General features: G+C 36.0%; 1 protein-coding gene across 2 annotated transcripts in view; it reads left to right on the top strand.

Moving 5' to 3' along the window:
• Positions 1–13,450, top strand: part of Mllt3 (MLLT3 super elongation complex subunit) — a 259,432-nt gene that overhangs the window by 195,018 nt on the left and 50,964 nt on the right. For both annotated transcript variants that reach the window (XM_027950583.2, XM_027950584.2), the window contains exon 5: positions 2,912–3,622. In XM_027950583.2, the coding sequence (XP_027806384.2) occupies positions 2,912–3,622 (711 nt within the window). The remainder of the gene's footprint in view (positions 1–2,911; positions 3,623–13,450) is intronic.

Here is a 13,450-nt window from a genome sequence, read left to right as displayed (position 1 = left end):
TGAATGAATGAAAGAAAATACTATACCTTATATTCACAGATTGTAAAGTTAGTGCAAATATATGGGTATTTATATTTAAAAAGTCATTTGCCTTAAATATTTGAGATTTGAATTATGCAGACATGTTCTCTTTTGTTGGATTGCTTGATATTCAGTTTGTCCTAATCAGCCTCAGGCAAAGGGAATTTGAATTATACAACATGTGTAAACTTCACATTGAATGGTAATTAGTCTGTGATGCTTAGTGGCACTTAATATTGAGGTTAATGGTTCAATAAAACTTTTAAAAAGCCACTGAATAGATTGTGTGTGTGTGTGTGTGTGTGTGTGTGTGTGTGTGTGTGAGAGAGAGAGAGAGAGAGAGAGAGAGAGAGAGAGAGAGAGAGAATATGAATGTGTTTGGGAGATGTGTGTGTGTGTGTGTAATCAGTGCAAGTTTTCATTCTGTGTCAGAAACAATTTAATGCCTGACTATATATTTAAGCAACTGTTTCATATTTATTATATGTATGAATATGGAATCTGGTGGCATATATTTGAACTTTGTCATTTATCACAGACCCAGGCCAAAGGAAATGCTGTTTTATATAATAGAAACCATTCTCTCTCCTTTTTGTTATTTTTAAATTTTTATTTGTCTAGCACATTGTTATGGAATACATTTGTCCTCTTGACTTTGAATTCTTTTTTTAGCTTAAAGAAAGCTTTTTCAGGTAGGAATTACAAAAGGAGAAGGAATAAGAAGGGTTGGGCCACTTGCTTGTACCAAGATTTGTTGAGTGGGTGAAAAGGTAGCACTAAGTACCTTGACCTACAGAGAATAAAAAGTTTTAAGAACTTGTATTTCTCGAGTTTTGTATATGCATGTAATTAAGAAAAGAACTTAGAATTTCTGTGACATAATAATCTGTTTCATATACTATTGTGTACCTTGTGTTAAGAATTTCAGCTTGTTCTGAAGAAAGGCTTTTAAAATATATCAAGGAAAGACCCCTGAATAAGTTTTGTTTTGTTTTCCTGGTGCTCTAAATATTACTATTTTTAATGCGTAACATTAGAAATATGTTGATAATTTACAAATAGTGTATTTTCAGAAGTTACATTTATAAAAATATGTGTCATACTCCACATAGGTTGAATATTAAATAGCAGTGCTTGGTGTGTTAGAGCCATAATTAGACTACTGATTGCAAATTACCAAAATTTAGAGTCAACAAACCAATTTAAAAAAAAAAAAAACCTCAAGGCTATTAGATTTCAAAACGTTCTTCCTTAATTTAGTTTGTCCATTATACTTTATTTTAATTATTCATAGTATTGCTTAACATGCCAGGAAATGTCTTATAACAGAATTTATAAAATAATGCAGCTTCAGTAATATGAATTCTATCTTTAGCATTCTGTTTTTAAATCTCAGATTAAGATGTTTTGTAACGAATTGTCACTTTTGATCAATAAGAGCAAGATTTCACTTTAGTAACTTTACCATTTTATAATTTTGAAGCAAAAATGCTCATTTGAGAAAACAAGTGAAATAATTTGGCATATGTCATTTTGTTGTTGAGCAAATTAGACCAAAAAATGTAAGAAACAAAAAATACATATTCCCACTAAGAGCAATAATTTCTCGTTTCCCCATAGATTGAGTAAGTAGTAGATTGTTCATTTCAGTGAAAAGTGTTTGCCCTACCTATTGACTTTCTTGTATCATGCTAGATATTAAGGGATATAGGGTTAGTTTGCCTATCATGAGGCTTAAGTGGGTAAGTTGGAGATAAAAAAAAATAAGCGTGAAGATGTAAATTCTAGTTGAAAATCTGGACATTTATTTGTCTTTGGTTCCATTAGGAGGTGGAAGTAAGCAAGAAAGCGCTCTTCTTTTAGTATTGGTGTGGATTTTTGCATGTCCAGGATCTACTTCTGTTTCTTATTATTACTATTAATGATAGAGGTTCACAAATAGGGTAAGTATGGCCTGAGAATTTTGTTCCTACAGAAAGAATATATACAGGTTACACACCTTAAGTTGTTTATATCAGTATATATTATATTATTATTGCTGACATTTAAAGTGAAGTAGGAGCAATTAACTCTTCCAAGTAATTGATAAAATCTTCAGTCCATTTGATGGTTAAGTTAAATCTTTGTTAGACTCCTTCTTTTTCACCCTTATGGGTGGGAGACATATTCCTTAATTGATAGAACTTTGGACAGCATAAAAATAATAGTTTTTATCTGAAATTGAGAATAATTTTCTTTTTGAGTGTTTGTGATTCTTGACATTGCAAAGTCATTTACAGACTGGCATCACTGTGTGTAGCTCGATGCAGCTCCCCGAATGAAGTCAGCGCTTCACTCCCTTGCTGTTTAGTTTATTCTGGTCCTTGGTCTCTAAGTACCATTTCATTCTTCTCTTTCTAGCAGATTATTTCCTATCCTCCAGGACCTAATTCACATATTACTTTTCTATGAACTTCTGAATTATTCTTCTTCTCGTGCCCCCAAAGAATTAAATATCCCTTTCATTTGGTTGTCATAGCACTTAAAAGGTGGGTCTTCCAACAACTGTCAATCATAGTTATTGAGAGTGAGGGCCATGTGTTATCCATCTTTGTATCTTCTAGGAGAGCGCGTAGTTAACATTTGTAAATTGAAATGTTTTAAAACTATGCTTTCAATGATTAAGAAAACAGCTTGCCTCATTAAATTCTTTGATCATGGTAACCTTTTCTCCCTATGTTTCTTGTATACACTGTTCCCACCTGTTATACTTTGGTGGTTGGAGTATATTAAAATATTTTTTAGGAATCAAAGAAGGATCTCTTTGTGTATATCAAATTCAAGGAAATTGGCTTTTGACTCTATTGCCATTCAGTTTTAAGAGTTTGATTTTCTTCTCCCCTTTCTGCAGGACCCTAATAGGAGTATTCATACCAGCAGCAGCAGCAGCAGCAGCAGTAGCAGCAGCAGCAGCAGCAGCAGCAGCAGTAGTAGCAGCAGCAGCAGCAGCAGCAGCAGTAGCAGCAGCAGCAGCAGCAGCAGTAGCAGCAGCAGCAGCAGTAGTACCAGTTTTTCAAAGCCTCACAAATTAATGAAGGAGCACAAGGAAAAACCTTCTAAAGACTCCAGAGAACATAAAAGTGCCTTCAAAGAACCTTCCAGGGATCACAACAAATCTTCCAAAGAATCCTCTAAGAAACCCAAAGAAAATAAACCACTGAAAGAAGAGAAAATAGTTCCTAAGATGGCCTTCAAGGAACCTAAACCCATGTCAAAAGAGCCAAAACCTGACAGTAACTTACTCACCATCACCAGTGGACAGCAAGATAAGAAGGCTCCTAGTAAGAGGCCCCCCATTTCAGATTCTGAAGAACTCTCAGCCAAAAAAAGGAAAAAGAGTAGCTCAGAGGCTTTATTTAAAAGTTTTTCTAGTGCACCACCACTGATACTCACTTGTTCTGCTGACAAAAAACAGATAAAAGATAAATCTCATGTCAAGATGGGAAAAGTCAAAATTGAAAGTGAGGCATCAGAGAAGAAGAAGTCAGCGTTACCGCCATTCGATGACATCGTGGATCCCAACGATTCAGACGTGGAGGAGAATATGTCCTCTAAATCTGAGGTGAGTAGCCTCACTGGTGTTTCTCCTTTTTTGGGGTAGTTTTCAGATTTTTATTTCAAATACTTTTGTGAGAAGGAACGAGGGAAGAAAATGAATGCTAAACCCTGCAGAGGTAGCATGGAGATAGGGGTGGTCTAGAATTGAATTTCCATAACGAATGGGAAGAAGGAAATGGAATCATTAAGGCATCTGCAGAATTTTTTTAGACTAAGATATTAGTTGTTAAAGGAAAGATATATTCTAGAGTGTAATAATGGATTATTTGTATTGCAACAGAAAAACTTTGGTAACTATGCTTTTTAATTATTGTTGATTTAGGAAATGAAAGGAATACATAAAACCTGACAACAAGGGAAAATAAATTTAAAAGAGAAACCTAAAAAAACTGGGGTGGGGGGATATGGCTGTAATATTGATTTTTGAATCATTGTAATGAAATAATTTGTTTATATAATGGAAAAATGGCAGTAGTATTTTTTAATAGTTTTATTGAGGCAAAGTTGATGTACCAATATACTATGCATATTTAAAACATATAGTCTGAAAAATTTTGATATTTGTATGTACTTGTAAAACCATTTTCATTGTGAAAACAAAGTGATTTTTTCTTCATTGTATAGCCACTGATTTGGAAAGGGGCTGTTATGTGTGGGATCTTCATTGTGTATTCTATCAGCAGGATTATCCTCTGTGGGTACCTATAGGAGTGTCTGATCATCTAATACTTCCAAAGAATGTTATTTGATGTTGGGATTTAAGCTTATAATTGCAGATTTTCAGAGTTGGGAGGGATTTTCAGGTTATCTATTCTAACCTCTTACCAGCGTAAGAAATCTTATACTTCTGGTGACACAGCTGGTAATCAGAAGGTATTTGATTCTATTTCTGAAAAACAAACATCACTTACAATGAAGTTATCTGCTCCTCACTTTTCCTTTCTCTGATTTTAGTCTTCTTGAGTTACTTTTCAGTGACCATTGTTCCTCCGAAACTACTTTATTTGGCTTATTAGTATTTCTAGATGATGGTCAAACCAGATGTCTAGCTAAAGATCGCTGGCAATTTTAGAATACTTTTCTTTCTCTTCCATGAAGTTGCCTATAGATGGCCCTAGTTTAAATGATAGCAAGGTGTAGGAAGCCTTTCCCTGTCTTGGGTTTGCACTGTTCTGGGTAAAAAAGCATTTGGAATCAGAATGTGGTAACAGTACCAAACCCCAGGAATACATAAACCACTTTCTTTCCCCCTACTCTCTGTGGCAATTTCAAACTTATGATAGAAGATCAAGTTAGGAGCAGAATGGCACAGAAAATACTGGAGGGTTGAATAATTTGTTCTTCCAGTGTTTAGTATAGGCTTAATAGTTATAGTCTGTAAGAGTCAAATGGGTTTGTTGCTGTATCTCGGGTATCTACTTTCCCTTGTGTGTTCCTACTTCGCTCTTCTTTAAGGTTTACTTGTAGTGCGGATGTTACTTGGCACTGTTGTTTATGTTTGACTGTTGTTTCAGATCACCCTGCATTTCTATTAGGGTGTGACTAATCTACCAAAATTGTTGAGTTTAGCAACTTTGTCTTTCTATATTCTGACATATTGTGATTCATCTAGAATAAAGGTTTTCAAATTGTGAGCTGTGAGTCACTGGTGTGAGCTATGAAATCAATTTAGCATGTCTTCATCAGTGTTTTAAAAATCAGAATACATTGTAATTAGTATGAGTAAGTAATGGTTTGTGAAATTTTTATCTCAGAGAGGGTGTGTGTGTTTTTTACAGTGGTCAAAACTTTGTAAGGCACATTTTTTAGAACATTTGCTTACTTGTGAGTAGACCAAATTGCATTCATAAAGCACTACTGAATGTTCTTTCTACATGGAACTATCACAGATGGTCTTCCTCCTTAGGTAATTTTGTTTATTCTCTCTCTGGGTTTGTTTGTTTCTTTGTTTGTTTTGTTGTTTCTTGTTCCTTCTCTCTTGTATATTTTTTATAAAGTATAGCTTTCTTTTAATAAAATTCTTTCTCGGTATATTTAACCAAAGCAAAACCTTCAAAAATCTCTGGAACTAAAAATTAGAATTATAATTCCTTACAGTATGTAGTAAATTTTTCAAAGTGATGTATGACATGGTAGAGCTACAAATCCAGCTATTACAACAGGAGTTTTGTAATGTTTTCTGCATAGCATAGCAGAGGATGCATCTAAAGACTTTTTGAGTATAGTTTAGGTATGAAACCCAAGAACTGTATTTCCTTTAGTTTTCTGGTAATAAATGTCTTTATTGTTGCTGCTTGTGGTTTAATTCCTTAAACATAGATGGTATAACAGAGAGAATAGGTTAAGGCGGTGGTGTGTTTGCCATGTGTCCACAACCTTGCTATGCACAAAGTGGGGCAGGAGAGAAGCTGAAATTCCACTTATCCAGTGGTGAAGATAGCCTGTTTGGACTGTCTCCTACCCGTGGGCAGGGCACAAGGAACAGGAGGCAACTGCCATCAATAACAGAGCAGCATAGAGCCTCCCTTGGCAAGTAACTGATTTGTGTCATGGGGCAGGACCAGTGTCAGGGGCCCATTGTTCTGGGTGTGAGCATGATGATCTCTAAGTGATTAGATGGCCAGATTTCTCTAAAGTCGTGAACAGAGCTTCACTTTTTGATTATGAGCCAGATTTATGTTCATTTGTGGGGCTTTGAGTTGGCTGCTAATCTTAGATATGGCAGGCATAGATCATGGATTCTGGAAACAACCAAGCAAAGAAAGGATACAAAAGAAATCAGAAGAATGTAAGAATGAGGAAGACTGGGGGAAGTGACTATTCACCTGGTTTGTCCATGAAGAAAATATCTTGATCCTGGTTTGTTGAAATTAAAAGGAAGAATATTTTATTTTATTTTAATTAGATGTTATTTGCAGTGCTAGGAATTGAACATAGGGCTTTGTGCATGCTAGGCATGCGCTTTATCATTGAGCTATATCCCTAGCCCCGAAGAATTAAAGAAACTTCTCCATAATCAAGTTTGATGCAGGTTTTATATAAAAATAATAATCAGTACTATTAAGTTACATTAAGGAGTATAGCTTATTGATTCAAATAGTTTTTTTTTGTGTGTGTGTGGTACTAGGGGTTGAACCTAGAGCCTTGTGCATGCAAGGCAAGTACTCTACCAACTGAGCTATATCCCCAGCCCTAGAATAGTTCATTTTGATCAGATTTTTTTAATATTTATTTTTTAGTCATAAGTGGATACAATACCTTTATTTTATTTTTATGTGGTGCTGAGGATCGAACCCAGTGCCTCACACATACTAGGCGAGCACTCTACCTCTGAGCCACAACCCCAGCCCCACATTTTGATCAGATTTTTATATTCTTTATTTATGGGAAAGAGAAAAGATGATAGACACCCATGATATATGTGCTGTGTATTTTTGGAAGGTTCATGTATTTGTTGAGAGATGGTTGGTAGGTAGATAGGGAATTAGGAGTCTGCAAGCTGGAGTCAGGCTGTGTTTTGAATCCCACTGACACCAGTCATTTTGGGCATTTAACCTCCTTGGTTTAGTTTCATTTTTATAAAATGGAGATCATTATTAGGACCTGTATTGTAAAATTATTGTGAAAAATTAATCTATCAATCTGGATAAAGCAGTTAACAAACTAATAAAACATCTGTTATTATTGTTATGTGTGACTTGGCTTCTGGGAATCTTTTATGACCTGTAGCTTTGAAGGAGATTTTATGATATTCAAATATACTGTAGAACTCTAGTGTCCTTTTTCAAGCACTTTAAGTGTGTGTTTGTGGCGGGTGGGGGGAGATACTTGGAGGGTATAACTTCTCTGCATTCTTTCTGAGGGAGGTATGGTGACCTCCATATGCACATTACATGGTCACTGGAAAAATACAGGACAGAGTCTGAGTTTAGGCACTTGGTAGTTTTCTTTTTTTACTACAGTTGCTATTAAAAGAAAACATCCTCAGAAATGATTTGAGTTACTGTTAGTATAACCGAAGAGAAATTTTTAAATGCTTGTGATTCTTGAAATGTTTCTCATCTTACAAAAAACCCTGATATTGTCACATGAACATTAGTCAGTAATTTTCCCTACAAAAGAATTTGGGTGGGGAGAGAATAAGGTAGGGAGGCAGGAGGCCTGTTTTATGGTGGGTGAACATTCAGTAAATACTGAAAGCATGGTAAGGGAATGTTTTTGTTGAGAATATTTTATATTTAAGAACACTGGTAATTCCCAGTATGGTGAAGCAGTTTTTGGTTTAGGAGTTTGTTGTTTTGGAGATATAAATGTCTAAAATACTTACAGGTTAGTAAATAAGTGACTTACTGGTGATTCACACTAACTAGCTCCAGGAAAGTGCAAGCATCTGAGTTTATCAGTATTAAGTAAAAGTTTATAATTGCGATTTTTATTAAGCTGTTTGTACTTTAATTGATAATAAAGAAGAACCCAAATATCTTTCACTCCTTCTGTAATTCCTCAGTGTTTGTTTTTGTTTCTCCTGTAACTCTGTTTCTGAAGATGCGCCTGTAAAATTGATTTTTGCTTTGTGATAAGAGGAACTTTTGTATTCTTAGCAGAGAAGTGGGGGGAGGACGATTAATAAGAATTTTGAAGTAACTCTTTATGATTGGGTTCAGTTATGGTAGCAATTTCCTAATCCTCACCTTCACTACTTTTGTAGAGGTTTAATCCTAACTCACAAGTGAAGAAGTTCAAAGTTTTAATTATCTTCCTTGAAAATGGGCAAGTTACATTTGACAAAATGTTGCAGACTTCAACTGACAGTGTGAGCAATGAGATTTCCATCACATCGTTTGATGGTTTTGGCTTACCAGAGTGTTTTTCCCTCCGATAAAAATCTTCTTGAGGAAGAAAAAATGAAATCTTACCATGTGGTGGCATTTTTCACAGGGCTGGCTGGTGGTTCAGATACAGGATGAATACTTCATACCACCTTAGCAGAAGTTTCTTTCAAAAAGGTAAAAAAGAAAGAGAAGGAAAAGAAACTTCCCTTCTTTTGTTGGGCCTCACTTCCTCCCACCCCACCCTGCTCATTGCCCTGCTGAAACTGTCTGAGCTGGCAGTAAATGTCCTGCTGTTGAAGCATTGGCCTTAGGTTTTTATGTGATGGAAGGTTGTTGCAGTCAGAGAAGAAGGTCTTTATTGTGTTTTCAAAGTGGCTTTTTAATGACTTGTAACTCCAGCACATGCAGGAGCTGTAAAGTCTGAGTATGGTGAGCCAGAAGCTGCAGAGGCCATTCATTAAAGGCTGCCCGCTCTCCCGGGGCTCTCATTGTGGGCTCCTGTTTTTTTATGTTTTATAACTGGAGGTAAAAATACCTGAAGGGGTTGCAATTCTTGCTTGGGTAGGTTTGGCTTATTGTGGAACATTAATTAAAACAATTGGAAAAAAAGTTAACTTGTTGTATTCAATGGAGTTATTTCACCTGCCCCTGCTTTCAGATGCCTGTTTGTTTTCTGTGTTGGATGTGATAAAATTGAAGAGGATCCCATCTAGCCAACCTGCTGTTCATTTATTCATTCATATTCCAAAAAAAAAAAATGATTAGAAGCAGTTAAAGAGATTTAAAACAAAAACAACAACAAAAAAAATTAGTGGACTAATTTTTCTCTCTTGTTTCAGTACACTCTAAGCCCAGTGTGATATCTTATATTTTAAATTAAAGAATTTCTTAGAAGCCCTGAGTATTACAGGATTATGAACAGACCAGGGACTCTATAATGACTGAGTTGATTGTCATCAACAATTGCCAACACCCAGCATTGTATGAAAATAGTATTATTTGCAGCAAATTGTGGAGCCTTCTTCAGGATTGCTGCATTGTTGTTTTGCCTTTATGGTTCATGTAATTCTCCCATCTGTCATCTTGAGCCACAGATGTGAGTCAACATGGTCTTTGCAAAATTGGCTTTCCCATACCATAGAGATGTCTTGTAGCTATAGCAAAACTTTTTTTTTTTTTTTTCCTGCACAGTGATAGGGATTGAACCCAGGACCTTGCATATGCTAGCAAGGGCTGTACTTCTGAGCTACATCCTCAACCCTAAACTTTTTTTGATGCTTACAGTATACCAATCACCCTGCTAAGAATTTGTCATGTTTTAATTTATTTAATCTTCAAAACAATTCTGTGAAATAGGTATTATCACCATTTTAGAGATGAGAAAACTTAGGCTCAAAAGGTTAAGAAACTTCTCAACATTACCATGTTTGAAGGTGGTGGAGCCAGGATTTGGATCCACTTGGTAGGGACCGACCAACCTACCTTCCTTCCTTCCTTCCTTCCTTCCTTCCTGTGCTGGGGATTGAACCCAACATTATCATGCATTAGGGCACTTTCTTAAGAGGAACTTGGCAGTTAAGCAAATCTGTTTTTTCCATGGATTTATATTAAAACCGCAGAGATGTACTTCAGGAGTTGATTTCACTGCTATGAAAGCCTTGGATCTCATTTTCTGTCCCACTTAATGAATTGTATTCCTTGACCTATTATTGGTTTGGGCTTTTCCAGGAGCCGTTAGGCGGTCACAGATTGTCCCCACTGGTGGAGTTAGTATGTACATCCAAAACTTAGGGAAGAGCTATGAAACATCCAGGAACCTGAAACTCCTCTTAGACATCCTCAATTAAGATAAAACAGACTTTCATGGCTCTGTACTACACGTTATTATATAGTATCAGGATTATTTCCCTGATCCCCCAATTTTTCCCACTTGCTTTTGTCTGGGACTTTATGTTTAACAGAGCTGAGCTGCAATATCAAGCTTTTCCAGAAGGTGCCACCAAATAACAAATGGTGTCCTCCAGTTTGGAGCTTCCTTTTCGAATCTTCTAGGTAAATTTTGTAGATTTGTTTTATAATCTAAGTTATTAAAAATGTAGGCTGTGCTTTCTTTGAATTAGGAGACAAGATAATGCAATGGTAGAGTTTTGGTGTCTATGTAATTATTTAACCAAGTTTGAGAAATTATTCTCAGTAGGAAACAATTTATGGCTATAAACTTTCAAGGCAGTGTCAAGGTCCACAAAGAAAAATTTCCCTTAAGAGGCTTCTTTAGGTCACCAAAGGTGACTGCACAGTGAGATGTTCCCAGATAAAGTCAAAGATCCTTCTATAAGAAAGGAAAAAAAAATGGGAAAGCATTTGTTAAAGCATTCAGAGACAACACATTTGGTTTTGAATTCTGAAAACACAGAGGATAGAATGTGAGAGAGACTGAGCAGGGAAAAATATTCAGAAACCATGGCATAGAAAGGAAATTTTCTTGCATTTCTTGGTCATGGGAAGAAAATATATGTGTGGGGCCCTCAGATATTCTATGACTAATTAACTGACTGTGGTGATTAGTAGAGACTTCTATCTGGGACCTCAGTGCTGAGAATTGTGGTGTGGTGCTGTATTTAGAAATTAAATTGCAGACATTTGCTTTATAATGTGGCTGTTTTTTTTTTAAGTATGATAAACCATTATGTCACTCTGAGTTATGGAAAACATTTTCTTCCAAACATATTTAACATAATTTCTTGATTATGCTAATGATATTCAGTAACAGTTAAATATGATTGTGGTAGGTACTTCCTATCTATAAGCACTGTATTAGGGAGTACAGACAGTAAAAATTGGAATTTTAAGCCAGACTCTGAATGAGAGAAGGCATGAATTAGTGGAGATGAGGGTGTGGGGAGCAGTAGGAGAATTGGTGTTCTTGATAGGAGGAGACAGGTTGAAAAAAATCAGTCAATGGCACATGTAAATAGTATGTGTCCTTTGCACTGCAAATAGAAATCTTATAAATAAGACCCTTCAGTTGGTTGATCAAAATTGCTTATTAGGAATGAAGGAGTCTTTATTGACCACTGTTAATTTCCTTTATATTTTTATATTTATTATATGCCCCCCCCCGTTTACTTTATATTCTGTTACTTAATCCCTACAATGGGTGAGATAATTTCTTTAATTCTAAATAAATAAATAACTGGCATCGGAATGTAGTACAATTCTTATTATACATATATATCACAATTCTTCATATCTTTGTTTGTATATAAAGTATGTTGACACCCAATTTGTGTCTTTATACATGTACTTTGGATAATGATGTCTATCACATTCCACCATCCTTGCTAATCTCCTGCCCCCTCCCTTTTCCTCCCACCCCTTTACCCTATTTAGAATTCATCTATTCCTCCCATACTCCCCCTTCCTACCCCACTATGAGTCAGCCTCCTTATATCAGAGAAAACATTCTGCATTTGTTTTTTGGGGATTGGCTAACTTCACTTAGCATTGGGTGAGATCATTTTTATTCCCTTCATACAGGTGTGAAATCGGCAGATCCAGATCTCAAATTCAGTTTCCCTAATGTTTAAACTCAGGCTTTTTTTTCTTTTTAAACTTTCTTTACTTTAAGTTGTAGAAGGACACATGTCTTTATTTATTTATTTATTTATTTATTTGGTGCTGAGGTCCAAACCCAGTGCTTCACACATGATAGGCAGCACTTTTCTACTTTCCTAGCCTCTAAACTCAGGCTTTTGTATCACAACTCTGATTAACTTTGTTGAGAGAAAAAAATCACACATTGAGTTAAAACCACTGTTTCTTAATAAACTCTTTATAGAAAATTGGTAGCGTGAAGATTCCTACAATCTGGTTTCTGACCTTTGGTAGTGGTGCCACAGTACAGTGAAAAGGGAAGAACAAGAAATATAGTTGTAGTCCGGGAGAACTTGAGTATGAATGGCAAGTGCTAGGAGACCCAGGCATGATTTCTAAAACGCTGATTGAGTCCTGCTTTATATACTTCAATGTCATTTTCTAAAAGGCAGAATTGCAAAATTGAAAAGCTGTGGTACCTAGAGTCTGTCCAAGGGCCCGTCACCAGTGCAGTGTCTACTAGGTTGTTCATATACAGTTACTGAGGGCTATGGTTTGTTGTATTGCATTATCTAAAGTCTGTACTCATGAAGGATTTAAAGAAGGAAGATAGGGTGTCCTTTTCCTGGAAATAGCCATACCTGGCTAATAAATCTTCTTATCTTTGTGAGCTTAGGAGGAGTGGCCCAGGAAGTCGGTCCAAGAGCATATACACTTGGAGTCAAAAGACTGGTTCAGCTTACTAATGGTGAACTCTAAAATGTGAATTTTAGTGACAATATCTACCTCATGAGATTGTGGATGAAAACTGCCATTCAGGTATCAGTTGAAGCAAAAATATCAATTATGTCATGGAAAAAACCTTACTGTTTGATAAACTCATGATTATATTCTGTGAAGACCTGATATTGGTGGTATTCTTGTAAAGATTGAGAGGTGAAGCCACTCTTCAAAAACTCAGTGATTTTGTAATCCATGGTTATAACATTTTAAAAAGTTCCTGCACCTATTTCTAAACTTTGATGTGCCATTTGTCCTAACCATAGATTTTAATGGGAATCAAAGCAGAATCTTTTTGAAAATGAACTCTAAGTTTAAAAGATTTAGGACCTCACACATTCCACTGAAGGTGGCCTGATGCGTGTTCAGTAGTATAAGGTACTCACTGTATTTTCAGGTTTCCTCTTCTTCTCTTTTATTTTCCAGTGTGGTTTGAATTAAAAATGAACCTCAAACCTACTGGTGATCTTGTGATGCCTTATTTTAAAGTGGTAGTTTATCTGATAATCTTGAGGGGAAATCAGGCAGGGCTAACTGAACTGCTGCTTACCAAGCTTGCCTTCATTGTCCTGCAGCTTTGAGAGCCTTGCAACAAGAAGTCCCTTCCTCCCTTGTAAAGGTAACTC

This window comes from Marmota flaviventris, chromosome 13, assembly GCF_047511675.1.
Source record: "Marmota flaviventris isolate mMarFla1 chromosome 13, mMarFla1.hap1, whole genome shotgun sequence".
Lineage (NCBI taxonomy): Eukaryota > Metazoa > Chordata > Mammalia > Rodentia > Sciuridae > Marmota > Marmota flaviventris.
The sequence above is the reverse complement of the archived record's forward strand: the minus strand, read 5'-3'. Positions and strand labels throughout refer to the sequence as shown.